The 15,197-nt window shown below is 49.9% G+C and overlaps 1 protein-coding gene across 2 annotated transcripts in view; it reads right to left on the reverse strand.

Moving 5' to 3' along the window:
* The window catches only part of LHFPL6 (LHFPL tetraspan subfamily member 6), a 145,603-nt gene extending 131,364 nt beyond the window's left edge, over nt 1-14,239 (reverse strand). The window contains exons 1-2 of one of the 2 annotated variants that reach the window (XM_075429767.1): nt 14,171-14,239; nt 10,746-11,305 (exon numbers count right to left, since the gene is read on the reverse strand). In XM_075429767.1, coding sequence (XP_075285882.1) covers nt 10,746-11,130 — 385 coding nt within the window. In that variant the 5' untranslated portion in view covers nt 11,131-11,305; nt 14,171-14,239. Of the gene's footprint in view, nt 1-10,745; nt 11,306-13,597; nt 13,776-14,170 lie in introns of those variants that run through there. The other variant, XM_075429675.1, reaches the window with a different exon arrangement.
* Nucleotides 14,240-15,197: the final 958 nt, after the last annotated feature.

Genomic DNA, 15,197 nt, shown 5'->3' on the forward strand with positions numbered 1-15,197 from the left:
AACTCTCTCTGTCTCTTCCTCCAGCACGACGGATTTCTAGAATTTCCTACGTTATAACAACAACAACAATAACAGAAGCAACACTGTACAACTAAGGACGTTTGTACAAATTTGCCAGGCAGATTTACTAACCTCCAAATGACATTTAAAGCCCACCTGGTGCAGCAGCACCTGGGATGAGTCAGAGCAAAGTTTGAAATTAAGTATGAATAAATTTCCTCTCACATACACACTCACAAAGGTCCCTCAACACCATGTTACCCCAGTTTCCATTGATTCCTCAAACTAAGCACTTTTTGGCATGTCCAGGTAACTCTTCCCAGTAACTGGCATTCAGCTGTATTGTGCCTGACCTGAATTTCTTGTGATGCTCTGAATATCAAGTTCATTCTGATTAAAAAAAAAAAATAAAGTAAAAAATGTGTTCATAAACAAGCTTCCAGTTAGCTGTAGACTCAGACAACCGCCTGAACTTGTCAAGAACTCAGGCAGTGCAATCCTCAGAAGCCATAAGGCTATTTCTTACCCTCCACTGTGTTTATGGGTTTCACATCCTTTCACAGGGTGCTGTATTTCAGAAGTAGCTTTTGTTATTCCAGATTGATCATTCATGGCTTTATCTCAAAGCCTTTCTCCTCAGTGCAAGGGACAAACTTCGTATCCCTTCGCATGAAATCAGCAATACCACTTTATATTACAAAGGCACCTTTATTGGGAGACAACCCAAGACAAGTGAACTGTCAGATTGCAAAGGGAAGGGTCAAATCTTTACATTAGTACAGAAATGATACAGTGTTTACCAGAACTCTTCATTTTCTGCTTCATCCTCTCTGGAGCATTTTGGATTATGTTACAAGGTAAAAATAACAATGATTTGTCATATGTAATTATTTCAGCTTTCTTTCATTAACATTTTCTTTATATTCCTGCAAAATACTGCCAAGCTTACTTAAAAGTCTGTTAGACCAGTAAAGAATTTTACCTGCAGAACAATTTAAAATAGTCAGTTCTCACGAAAGACTGGGATTTGTCAGGCTTATGCAGGAAAACATGGACTCAGGTCATGGTACAGCAACCCTCTCAAGAAAGAGTTCTGCTCTAAGGTGTTAGCCCTGCTGCAATTAACATTCCGTACCTGGGGAATCAGGTAGGATCTGGCAACCTGTGAAGGTCTCTGCAGTGCTACACAATGGAACCTCCTCCAAATCCCACTAGCCACGATGAGTAGCAACGGTGCTGAGCTCCAGATCCCGCCCTCCCCTGGGTCCCAGGGAGGAATGTTGCTGTTGATTTCAGCAGGTCAGGCTCTAAGCAAAAGCCAGGTTGGAGAGAAAAAAAAGTCTGCCTCTGTTCTCAGAGGTACCTGTGACATCAGGGGACTGACAGTGGAACATACAATGTAAATGAGATCTAATCAAGCCTAGTGAATCAGCCTTATCACCAGCATTGTCAGGGTGCATTGACCATGCCAAATTTTTCATGCCTGAGAAGATACAGGACAGCTGCTAGAAGGGATCTGTCAAATGTAATATTGCCCCTCTGACCTGTGATGTCTTGTGGTGCCAGAGTCATCCTAAGACCAAGGAGAGGATGTCCTTCTTGGTCCTCTGTGACTTCAGGCCATCTCCACACGGTCTGAATGCCACTTACGACCTTGTACTTGGGCAACATAAAAAGCTTAACATCTCCGAAGTCAGCAAAGATATTCCACAGAGCCAAAGGAAATCCTTCAGCAGGGAGCCAGCCAACACGATGGCCACTGAAAAGCATGCGGCTGTGGGTGGAATTTTGGTTGTGCAATATGTCCCATGTTTCCTAATTACACCATGCTCCTTCCTAACTGCTCACTGCATGGAAACAATACCTTGATTGCCCTCAGGTTCTACGCCTGACTTCACTGAAATGATGAAGGAGATTGAAAACTGTCTTATTGTACTTTATGAAGCCAAAGTTAAAGAGCTTAGAAGGCAAAAATGTGTGTTGGAGAAGTAAAAGGATGTGAGCAAGGAAAGGAAAATGCAGGTTGAATATTGTGAAAAAATTCCACATGGAATGCCTAGTAAGCTGTGTTTCCTGAGAGAAATGGAAAAACCACATTATGTAGACATTTAACACCAGACTGGACAAAATCCTGGAAAATACACTGTTGGGAACTATCCTGTGCTGTCTGTAGGGCATATGACGTCATCTGCACTGAAAAATATTGAAACATTTTGATGTCTAAATGAAGTTCCCAGCAATATTGAAATATCTCATGGAGCTCAGGAAGCAAAACAAGCCAGATCTTTCAATGCAGAAACAAACTGCTAACTCCAACCGAGATTCTGTTCTAATCAACACAAATGCAGAGGATCTGAAGTGAAGTAACTCTGAATTTACTTTGAATCTACACCAACAAAATAGATTATTTGCTCCCCTGCCTCACGTTTTCTGAAGTTGCATTAGATTATGCAAGCAAAGCCTTTTGAAATGAAAAGCATCACAGAAGTGCTGAGCATCATTGTTCCTTTCTAATAAAAGAAGGGGAAAAAAAAGCAAGTCTGAACTTCATTCTACAGATAAATAAAACAGCACTCTGGGACTTCTTTAGATCAAAAATTCTGTTCTTGATGCAAAATTCTGCTTAAAGCCAACACAGCTGCAGGAATATTCAAAACATCACTTTTATATTCAACATCAATAGGAAAACAAAGACAAGTAAAGAGATTCTTCCCAATATTCTAGCTACATCTTCTATTTTTTTCTAATATATCAGCATTTCCATTTTAAATATGCTTCCAAAGCACCTAAAATCTAGCTTGCAGAATTTGCTCCAGGCTGAAACTCTGAATGATTTTTTTTCTCCTGTATTTAGCTAAAATTTATATTAGGAGTAAATACAATTGGAAAAAAAAAACCAAACAAAATAAATGTGTGTTTCAGAGCATAATTCAGTATAAACAAGATAATTCACTGGGGTAGCTCTTCAAGAAGAAACTCAGTCTTGGAACCACACCCATTTTAGGCTAATGTCGCAAGCAAATAATCTTACCTCTGGGATAGAAATACTGATGTCATTTGTAGGAAGTGTCACTGACTTCAAAGGACACACAAAAATCTGCAGCCCATAAGAGCCCTGCTGCGTTTTTAGTAAGATTTTGAAACACCAAAAGAGTCAAGATATCTGCAGTGGTTGTGGACAGAAAGAACAAAAGACAGCCAGCTAAGTATAAAGGCTACTCTCCGCATCAGTTGTCTTCTTCAAGTTGCATCTCCACAATTCCAGCAGCACAACATCTCCCTGCTTGCTCTGCGCCCCTCATGACCTTGCTGGCAGGGACGGCCTCCTCAGACCTACTGAATCTGCACTTTATGACCACTACTGTTTATTATTGATTCTTCCTTGCTAACCTGTTTTGTTAAGATGGTTGGCGTTATTTTAAATAGCAAATCTTTGCTAACTCAGGCCTCCTTCAGTGGGACTCCTTAGGCAACAATGGCACAAAGAGCTGTGCTGCTAGATCTGTCGGGGCAGCAGCCTTTAGCAGGGCTGCAGTGGGAACTTCTGTGAGCAAGGTGAAGGCAGCCATGGGAAATGGGATCCTCTCTTCAGAATCTACAGAATCTAAGTCTGTGCCTTTTTTTAACACATTTCAGATAAGTATCTGCTAACTTTGATTCCCTTCCATTCAGGCTTGGTGGCCCATGCATAGAGGAAAGATTCAAGCAATACAGGCTACATCTGATTACGAGAGTAGGCATCTAAGTAATGTCATTTATAAACTGAAAGCAACAGAGGACATACATTGCATCAGTTCAGCTTCAGCTCTGAATTTGTCTTATATTTTAACTCCTGTCTGAATACAGCAGAGAGAGAGCTGGCTAATCTTCAGTAAAGCATATGCTACAAAACCTGTTCAGATAACATCGCTGTCTAAACTCCCTCCCTCTGAACGTCTTCCCAAACAATAACACTTCCCTGCCTTACTCATCTGGACTTCACACCCAAACCCAAGAATTTGACTGTGCTGTACCACAGTATGTGAAGGTACCTGGTGGTGCTGGGAAGCAGATACTGAACATAGGCACTAGCAGTCACAGGATGCAGTTTAGCAAGTTAAAGTAAAGCTGGAAAGGGATGAAGCTGCAACACTATACACTGCACTTAATCTTTTGGTGGGTGCCTACAGAAAACTGGAGAGAGAACTGGTGTGAAACATAGCAGCTATGGAGCAGCTTTTGTACAGGTTGTTCTGGTAAAGAAACCAAAACATAGCACAGCTTAAATGGATTAAAAGCAGCATAACCGTTAGATCTTAAAAAAAAAAAAATCCTCAAGAAAAATTAATTTTGCAATGATATATTCTTGGTGCTACATTTTTAATATTTGCATTAATGATCTGGAAGAAAAGCAGTCAGGGTAGTTCACCACTGGAACAACTTACAAAGATCCTGCTTTTCTTGAAGTTAATTAAATTCAGACTAGAACTTTTTTTCTCAGAGACATACCCTGGTTCAAACTGCAGTTATATGAAGGCTGTCCTATGACCCGTGCTACAGCAAACCTCGGACTAAATAGTCACAGTGTTCTCTGCTGACCTTATTATTGCAGAATCCAGGAGCCTACGACATGACACGCAGTCACTCACTAACAACAATTAACAGTACCGTGTTCCTTGTTTGCTCTTCTTCTGTTACCTCCTGGTGAGGTATCTGTTCCTTTCATATGCCCCTCTTGCAGTGTCTTTCTACACGCATGCATACACTGGATTACTACCTAGCCTGCAGCTTGTCTTTGTCTCGGATGAGGACTGCCCTGTCACATGTCCACATGAGCACAGCAAAGTCACTGAAGCTTTGCATCTGACGAGAGCAGAGAGAGAGGAAGATGTGGCAAAACAGCCCTGAGTGGCTAACTCGCAGGTGAAGAAGAGGGCTTGGTGTTGGACAGAAGCAGACGCCCCTCCCTAACCTCTCCCCAAAAGTTTGTCTTTCTAAAAAACGTTTTTAGGCTAAAGAGGATGAAAGAGCTAAAAGGCCACCTGTGCGTGTTTTTATGCCTGGGATTTTTCAGGTACAAATTTCAGGAGCAGTTGGGAAGAATATGTATAGATGGGGGAAATGGATGAGATAGACTTGGGAGAACTGCAAAACAGTCTCAGGTAACGGTTTCCTTCCTGGAAGTCTCTTGACCATCTCAGATCTTCCCTGTCCCCAGCAAGGCTCTTCTTAGGTACATTTTCTCCATACAGGCAGAAAATTATCCTGATCTTAATCTTCCAGGCAGAAAGCAGAGAGTCTCACTTCAGCTGTCCGACAAAATAATGGTTACTGGTCACTGTCTGCAGTTCTTTTCCTCTAGCTCCACACAAACCCTTCCCAGGAGTTTCTAGTCCCTGTAGTCAACTGGAACTACCCTCACCAAAGCCCCTAATGACTTTTTTTTGGCCAGTCTCAGAACCGATTCTCCTTGACCCACACGTTGTCTTTGACTGCCAGCCATGTTTCTTGAAACATGACTTAGGTTCAGTGACTCCATCTCTCCCAAGAGCCTGCTCTTACTTCTTTAACTGTTTCCCCAAGCATTTCCTTCGAGGGACCATTTCTCTACATGGTACCACAGTGCTATCACCTAGTCCCCTTCCCTACCCCCCCTTCTTGCCTTCCCTGCCCGCCCCCCCCATTGTAGACCTTGAGTGTCTCACCTGCAGTCAGATTCAGCCATTAATATGCTAACAACTTGCGGATCTCATTTGGATCTGTCTCTTTAAAATCTCCAGTCCAAAATCTCAAAGGCTTTCTATAAGATTTCCTCATAGACAACACAGAGTCATCAACCTACACTAAACATTCTCCTTATCTTGACAGAGCACTCCATATTCTTCTGCCCTCTGCACCCAGAAAACACTTGTCCTGAGCACCCTATGGGCGATGGAAACTATTATGGTCACTATTGGCATAGGACACTTGGAGAAGGATTCTGCAGCGATTTCATGTGGTGCTGAGAGCTTTTTCCAGAAGGCCACATTTTTCTTCTGAGACGAAAACAGATGTTGTCAGGGTCTGTGTCCCCTTTTTCTCAAATAACCAAATGCTCCTTCCGTCACCCCCTACTTCAAGAGCTCTCCAGATTTTCTAACCAGCAATTCAAGGACCTTAGTTTCAGGAGTTTTGGCACTCTGATGACATAAGGGAAACAAGATAGAGAAATAGGGAGAGGAAGAGAAGGTGCTGCTGAGAACTTTGCTCATTTACTGAAAGGAGTAGCAAAACTTGTGCTTTACCTGAGTGCAATCAATGAGAAACCAGTACTAAAGGTGACAGTACAAACCACATGGCTCCCTCGTAATCATGGAGAGGGCTCACTTCTCACACGCCAGTCAGAATCAGGGCCAAAGTGTCAGGTTCAGAGAGCTGTCTAAGTGAGCAGGTTGCTCCATGCTCTGTTCCCTTGGATTCACACCCCCCTGAGCTTGGCTCTGCTGTCCTACGCAGCCAAAGGGAGTTCCGAGCTAGTACAGATTTCACCTGTAATTGCTGTGCGCTAACTATTTTAATGAAAAGCTTCACCTTGCCAGCACAGCGCTCTTTAAATTGACCATCTTTGCAATACTTGTGTCTTTTGATCCACTGCCTCTTCTAAAACTGACTAACCTTTGAGTTCATTATGTTCTTCAAATTATCGCTATGTTCTTAAAATCATTGCTCTGCATTCAGAGAGTGAAACTATTCACCAAATTAGTATGTCATATCTGAGCTACCTACCCGCAAATTTCTAGTCTCCCCATTTAAGTGGAATTGACTTGCCATGGCACAATGAAAAGAAGATCAATAATTACAGACTCCAATTTGCCATAGATTTGTTAAACTTCACTTCCTGCTGTCATGCCCTCAACAGCTATGGTCAAAGATTCATCCTTGCAATTTGTTCTAGCTACCTTATATATGCCTCAGTCCTCCAAACATTCGAAGGAAAACAGCTGGAAACATTGCACTGACTGCTGTCAGTGAAGACTGTCTCATATCTACATAACTGTGCCCTCAAGAGGTTTCAGACAGTATAACTTTCACCTCAGCTGTTAGTTCTTCGAAGCAGCCCAACAGAAAGTGTCTGTGGAGCACATCCCGAGACACCGCAGCAGCACTTTGCCGGCCGTGGACTGCAGACCACTGACAGCCACCGCAGAAATGGCGGGCCTTGGGGTGTTGGCTACTTCTTGTCGCCCACCACCAAACCGCCTTAGAAACAGCTAAAAATAATGTTGTTTTTTCATGTAAGGAATTGTTGTAATGGCTACAGAGCTGCCACGTGACCATGCATGGGAAAGGAAGTGGTTCCCAGAACTGCAAATGGGAGGAAAAGTCTATGATGCAATCTTCTTCCTAGGAACATAAACGCGGCGTGTATCACCCCAGAGTCATCTTAAAATATACGTATGCTCTGTAGCCAGGATTATCTGAAATAGCAAATATAGACTAAGTACGTAAGACCAACCCATATCTACAGAGCTCTTCTGATCCCGCATATATCTGCAGTTTCTTGCAGGTTCTGCCATTCAGTTTCTGTGAGAAGAGCAGATTTATGGTATAAGCACTCATGAATAATTCACTCCCTCGAGTTGCCACATACAACTTGGGGAAATCCCAGCTGTAAAACCTTGGCACCGCTCAGCTACTGCAAGCTGCGCTACTTTTATACAGGTGTTATTCCACTGACCTACTTGGAGTTACTCCTCCTTCGCACTGCTAGAAGAAGAGGATCAGGTTGTTTGCTTACCACCTCCGGTAAGAAAAAGTCTCTGCCACCTCTTCACAGCAGTAAACATGTTTCCAGTGTTGGAATAAGTTAATTTTAGCAATCTTAGTGCTTTGGCTCACCACAGCTTCAGGGCCTTGTACATCTCACCCACTCTTGGGCCTCCCATAATACTCCGTTGTCAATCGGCTTAGTTCCTCATCGAGTCTGTGTTTTTAAATCACGCTGAGAAAATTATTTGGATCCTAGACTAATGGAACACCACTGAAGCCATAAACTAGCAACACTGAGCGTGTCCTTATGCTGACTTCTAACTTCAAGAGAAATACGGTTTGTTCCAGCACTCACCCTCCACCACTGGAGCTGGAGCCACAGCAGGGTGTTGGTGCAGGAGACTCAAATGAAAAGAAACAGAAAGTGAAACCACCAAGCTATCCCTTGCACTAACACGGAGGATGAATTCATAGCATCACTCAGTGGGCTGCTTATGTCCCCAGACTTTTTCTTCATATAAAGATAGGAGGGGGTTCTTTTCCTCAATCAAAAAAAAGATACTTACGAGAGTCTGATTTGGTTAAATCTCTAAGTGGAGGCTGATTAAAATGACAGTCACTGTACTGCCACTGAGCCATATTCAAAGCACACATCATGGTACATAACTAAACCTACAACTGTGGTACAGGGAACAAAGAGCTGACATTCCTGGTTAGTAAATAAAGTGAACAGCTCATGGCTATCCTGACATAAAACAGCCTAATAATTATAGTGCCTAGGTTAGACATCTGAATAAATGTAGTCGTGTCATTTAAACAATGAAGCTATACTGATTTACAGCAGCTAAGGATATGATTAAGGATGTAAGGATCTGATCTTTACCCTAATACGTCCCTTCAATTCATCCAAATGATTGGCTTTCACCATCCGGTCGCTCCCTCGTGTCCCCACAGCTGGGTTTTAAGCAGGTTAAGAAATGACGGGTTCTCACTTTGTTCATTTCTTACACGCTTCCAACAGTGCTGAGTGAAATGAGAGACAACCATAAAAGCCAGCAGAGGGGAAAATTAGACATGCTGTGTAACTAATTTCTGAACTGTAAGCAAAGTTGCTGGCAATTTTCGTTTCATATCACAAGTTCACATTTCTTAGAATTGTCACCTACCGAGGACTAGTGCTACCTGCTCATGCCCTTCCAGGCGGGGTGGGATGTTGCCTGGTCCACTGGGACAAGCTCCACGGGTGGCCACAGTGTGGTCGGAAGGGGCCCCTCACCTCCGTGCACAGGAGCCACCACCCATCCCGCCTCAGAGAAGGGTGCACACCTTCAGCCCACACCCGTGGCATGGGCAAGCGGGGTTCCCCCCGTGTTCCCCGGCCGGCCACCCACCACTGGAGCTGCTGCCTTCACTGGGGCGGCTGTAAGCAGACACGGGCATGGCCAGCCCCACTCCATGGGCAGGCAGGGGAGCACGGCGGCGAGAAAGGGGCCAAACACAAATTAAAACCAGACGAGCCGAGCCAGCAGTTGGGAGAGAGGGGGGTGGTTAAAGCATGAGCCTGTGATGGCTCTAAGTGAAAACAGCCAGACTGAGTGGGCTTGCAGAGTGTCACCGAGCCGAAAATCCCCTCCACTCCCTGGCTGCCCGGCTGGAGTTGTATCATGGAGCAGGCTTCAAGAAGCCGCAGCTCCCAGCAGAGTTAACTCTCCAGCAGCTGCTGTACTTCCAGATTGTCAGCCAGATTAAACACAGGAATGCCTGTGGGTCGGAAAGCTGAGGGAAGGGTGAAGTGACGGGGTGGGCTTGCTCGAAAGTGCAGAAACTACTCAAAAAGTTGGAGGCAGGGCTCCCCGCCGGCGGGGAGGGAGCTACGCTGGCATCGCCTGGCTGGAGGCTTGGCACGGGGCCCTTCGCTTGTCTCGGTTGTCCACCCCGAGCTGGATGGTAATGGAGTTTTTGTCGTGCACTTCCTTAGGGCTGCAGACCCGGGATGTATCCCGACTGCCCTGTGGGCCAGCTGCTGTTCGGAGGGGAGAGAGAGGCGGGGGTCCCGCTGCTGCCTGCTCCTCCGGGGTGCCTGGCTGGCACCCAACACGCTGCCGGGCACCCGAAACGCTGGTGCCTGCCACACTCCAGCACCCAGCACTTGGGGAAACACGTCCCCGTACGGGGCGAGCGCGGGCAGGCGGTGGAGCTTGCACCAGGCGAAAGTGAGTGCCGCTGAGCCGCGCGTTGCCGATGACAAGGGAGCGACGATATACTGGGAAACCTGCCCTATAAAAAACACGGCTGGGGATCCTGTTTATTGTCTCATGCTCTTCAAGTACTCCACAGTTACAAATACTCCATACAATTAGAAGCTAAAAAAAGGAGGGGAGGTCATTCTCCCACACTCTGTGTAGCCCATGAACTCAACACACCCACGGCACCATCAGCGGGCACGGTGGTGGTGGGGCTCCTCCTGGGAGATGGCGGGCCACCTTCACCAGGGATAAACAATCCCCGCCTCAGACCTGCGCTACGGACCTGCTGCCAGATCCACGCAGCTGCGGAGAGCAGAGCTGGGGGGAGCTGTGCCAGCACTGGGGGTAGCAAGGAGAAAGAAGAGAGGTTGTTCCCACACAACACAGCCTCTCCTCTGCAAAACGATGATGCCCCACAGGGCTCTGCAGCCCCCATGCTTCTCCAGGTACCTCCATCCCAGCTGAGCTCTACCAGAAACTATAGCCCACGAAACCCCTGCGAAGATGCTGGCCCACAGCAATCGACTGGCCATGCAGCTCTCAACGGTTGCACAACGACCGGGCAGGGGCTTAAGCCCAAGAGAGTGACCACAGGCGGCTGCGTCTTTGGGCCACATCCAGGCGTCCAGACAACCAGCTCAACCATCACAGGAGCCAAGTGGTCTCCCTCGCTAGAAGAAATTTTGACTCACCCCCTCCTCTTCCCTAAGCACGGGGGGAGTCTCCACGTGTGTGGACCTACAGCCAAGCCCCCCCAGCACGAGTACTTACCCCCCAGGAACTGGATGCCTCCTGCCACCCTGCCCACGGTCCTGGAGATGAGCTCGGACACGCAGCAGCCCATGAGTGCCGTCAGGGCCACCAAGAGGAGCAGCCCACAGCCCAGGCCAGTCACCACCGTGCAGATCCTCCACTCGGCGCTCGGGATGGCCTGGAAGGAGGCATAGCGGCCACACTGCTCCACCATCACGGTCGTCTGGCGGCTCTCATCCCGCACCGGGTAGGAACACCTCCGGAAAGTGCCGAAGGAAACCGACTTCTCCAGCTGAGACCCCAAGAGCCAGTAGGGCATGAAGAAGCCCACGCAGGAGGCGGCGGCGCAGAGGAAGGAGAGGAATGCCCAGACCACACCGGCGCAGGTGAGGCTGGAGGCCATCTTCGTATTCGCTCCAAGATCCCTCACGACGGGGAGACAGAAAAGCAGCTGTGTATTTTAGAGGTGGTTTACGGATAATCCGGAGTCTCTCAGCCTTGACAAATCCTCGCACTGGGAGAAGCTCGGATCCTAACAGGCGGGGGGGTGTTTCCTCCCATCATGAAGACGAAGGTGCCTAATCAAATGACAACACACGCGAAAAAGGAGAAAAAGATAAGTTCAGTGACACTGATGTTAGAAAAAAATGTTTATCTGCCAGGGTGTTTTTCCTTCCTACAGGACTCTTCATTAAGACATCTCACTTCTCCGTCCCGTCCTTGCAAGCCGCCGCTGGAATCGCTGCCAGCGACACCGGCTGCCGGCGACGGCGGTGGGAGGCAGCTCTGCGCATCCAGGAACGCTCTGCAGCCACCTTAGGGGCTCCCCATGTAGTTGCCTACTCCTCTCCCCCATACGTCTTGATCTTTCCCCGCACCGACAGAGAAAAAAGGCGAGGTCTCGTTTATCCTCAGCTAGCCGGGCCTTCCGCCTGGGACGCCCCGGGAATGGGCTTCTCACCACAGACGATACCCGCGGCTTCAGTGCAAAACGGTTTGCAGTGCCTAAGGCTTTTCAAGATCAGGCCCCTGTGGCAGAGGTAAACCTCATCAACACACCCCGGAGAGAAGAGTTAGGAGGCGGCATTTTTTTCCAGCGCTCGCTTAAGTTGTTGGCGTCCCTGTGCGAAAGGAGCCCCTTATAGCTTGATGTCCAGAAGTGCCAGGAACCCCAACCCCAGGCGGGCTCCTGGTAGGTGAAGACATTGCCACATCTTTTGGATTCACCCCCACGCAACCTCAGGCAGCACGTGATTAAAACATGGGGGCTTTCTCTTAATATTCCTGCTCGCACTCAGCCCAGCTCCTTCTCTTCTTTGCCTCTTCCCAGCTCAAACCCAGGAGCCTTAACACCTCTGCGTCCTTCTCGGACAACTCCCAGCCCGGAGCTCAGTATCAGCGTGATCTAGCGCTTTTGACTGTCACCAAAACCTGCATTAGAGGCTGGGGGTGTATTTCTTGGTCAATCCACACTGGATCATTGCTCCAACTGCATTTGTGAATTTATGATCATTTCTCACAGTTGCTGCCAAATTAATTCCGATAGCTATTTACAGGGGCTTTTTTTCCTGAGCATGATTAGCCGCCAATAGCTGAACTCAATTCATGTGCAATAAAATTAATACTGTTTCAGCACAAGGATGGAATGTAGAGAACGAGCCTGTAAATGAAATTAAGCATGTGCACCACACAAAAGTTTTGTTTACTTTTGGAACACTGAGAGAAAGAAGTCTCTCCTATAGCGTTAAAACAGGCCCACGCTGCCACTCGAGAAGTACACACCCATCTACTTGTAGCCTACCCACAGAAATGCCTTTCAACCCGCAAAACACCAGACCCCCGGGGTGACAACTTGGGAAAGGGGCATAAGGTCCCTCCATCCCTCCGGAGGCACCTTCTGGAGAAGAACCCGCCCGTGTCTCGGCGTGCCACCGCACCTCTGAGGCAAAGGCGGCCACGGCGCTTGGGGAAGATCCTTCCCTGAGTGGGGGGAAGAGGAACGGGGGGAGAGGGGACAACATGGAGGGTTCCAGGGGCTTTGCCCCCCCGGAGGCTGCCGGCCTCCTCTCCGGGGAGCGGACTCGCCCCTCCGGCCCCGAAACCCCGCTCCCCACCCTCCGGGGGTAGGAGGGGGCGGCGGAGAGATCCGGCTCCCCCCCCCCGGAGGAGCCAAAACTCGGCGGTGTGATGCGAGGGGAAGGCTGCGGGGCCGGGAGGGTGCGAGGGGGAGCGGGGAGGGGCGGGCTGGGGTGCAGGGGGTCCCCGAGGGGTTAGGGGGTCCGGGAGGAGCGGGATGGGAGGGGGAAGGGGGTCCGGGAGAGAAAGGGAGATGCGGGCGGGGAAGGACTGGAAAGGCAGAGGTGCGGGGGGGTGGGGGGGGGGCGGGGGAGGAGGGCAGGGGATTCGGGGGTCCAGGAGGATGGAGAGCCGGGAAGACAGTGGGGCCGGGAAGAGAGAGCGGTCCGGGGTGGCAGGGAGATCCGGGAAGGACGGGGGCCCGGCAGGGGTAGGATGCGGGAAGGCAAGGGGATGGGAAGGCTGGGAATCCGGGAGAGGAAGGGAGTCCGGAACGGGCGAGGGATGCCCCGGCGGGGAAGGGGATCCGGGAGCAGAGGAGGGTCCGGGGATGCGGGGGCCGTGGCCGCGCAGGGTGGGTAGGGGTCCGGGAGGGGCAGGAGGTTCTGAGGGCTCGGGAACCCGGAGCCGTGCAGGGGCTGCAGCGGGAGGGCAGGGGTCCGGGAGAAAAAGGGGGTGCCGGGGCACCGGGAGGGTCGGTGCAGGGAGCGCGGGGGGTCCGGGGTCCGGGAGGAGCAGGAGGGGCGGGGGTGCCGGGTCCGGGCAGGGTGCCGGGGAGGCGAAGGGATACTCACCGACGCCCCGGGAGCGGGGGCTGCCCGCCGGCACACGGGCGAGGGGCCGGCGGCCGCCCCGAGCCGCTCCTCCCGCGGTCCCGGCGCGGAGGCGACGCGGGCGCTGCGAGGCGGGCGGGACCGGGACCGGGACCCTCCCCAGCCCGGCCCGTCCTTCCCTCCCTTCCTCCGCACGCTCCTCTCCCCCCCTCCGGGAGGCGATGCCCGCCGCCGCCTCTCCTCCCCCTTCCCCGCCGCCTCCCCGGGCGGGACCCGCCGCGGACGGCGCAGTGGCGGGGCTGGGGGCGAGGGGCCGGGCGGCGGCGGGGGGAAGGGGGAGGAGAGGCGGCGGGGGGGGGGGGTCCCGGGGTCCCGGCTCCCCCCGGGGCCGAGGCGGGGGGTCCCGGCTCCCCGAGCTCGCCCGGGGCCGGTCGGTGCGGGGGCGGCCGGGAACTCGGCGGCTGCTTGCAGGGTGCGCGGGGCGGTGGAGCCGGGGACGGAGGGGAGGGAGAGGGCAGGGGGGGGAGAGGAGAGGAGGGAAAAGCTGGCGGGGAAGGGGCGTTGGAAGGAAAGGGAGAAGGCTGCCGCCCTTACATGGGAAAAGAGGGGCTGATCTGCCGACAGTGTGCCTGTGAGAAGCGTGTGCGTGTCTGCACGCGGGCTGCTGAGCCAGCGTTTTGGTCGCAACCGTTCGAGAGCTGGTCTACAGCGAAGGGTAAATGTGACCGGAGTGCCAAGCAGCTCATCCCGGCTGGGTTAGGTCAAGCGGAGAGGCAGGAGCTCCTCAGCCCTTCCCCTGAGAGCCTCTGAAGTGGGAAAGTTTCGGGGAGGGGTTGCCCTTCTGGGGGCGAGGAGCGAAGGTGCACGCAGAGCCCCTGGGAGAAAGAGAGATTTCCTATTCTGCTTTTCCCTCTCCGCCCTGCAGCCTGAATAAATTCCTTCAGACAGAAGACGATTTTATGCCAGGTTTAAATTATGCCGGCACCAGACATGCAAAATCTCTTTGGTAATGTTTCTTTTACAGTCCTGGAACACGGCATGTGATTTAAGCACCGATCATTAATATTATTAATGCTAAATGGAAGTGAGGTTTATTGCGCTCAGTCTGTATTTACACCATTTAATAGTAACAACAGTCATGTTCAGAATTAAATTACAAAGCAACTTTATTGGATTTTTTTAAAAAAGACTTTCCATTTTTTCCCCATAATGCAAACTCTTAGAACACTACTGAAAATGCGTATTTTCTCAGGGGATAAAAAATGGATTGGAAAGTATCTAGCAAGATCGAGTTTTCCGTCCTAACGTTTCAAGCGTATTCTTTAAGGAAAAGTGCTTCAAATCGAAGAGGTAGACTAAATATAGGCTGAGTGCTAGAACGTATGCAATAATGTGCTTCACGTTAAACACAATGAAAGCATCCCCCCCAAAAAATAGCCATGCCCCCCTAGAATCATAGACTCATAGAATCATTAAGGTTGGAAAAGACCTCTAAGATCATGAAGTCCAACCGTCAACCCAAAAAACTACCTCTAGGTTACACCCACCAGTATACATCTGTATAAGCAAGTAGCATGGATCGCTCTGATCCGATCAGTTGGTGCCAAGGACGTGAACAGCA

This window comes from Opisthocomus hoazin, chromosome 1, assembly GCF_030867145.1.
Source record: "Opisthocomus hoazin isolate bOpiHoa1 chromosome 1, bOpiHoa1.hap1, whole genome shotgun sequence".
Lineage (NCBI taxonomy): Eukaryota > Metazoa > Chordata > Aves > Opisthocomiformes > Opisthocomidae > Opisthocomus > Opisthocomus hoazin.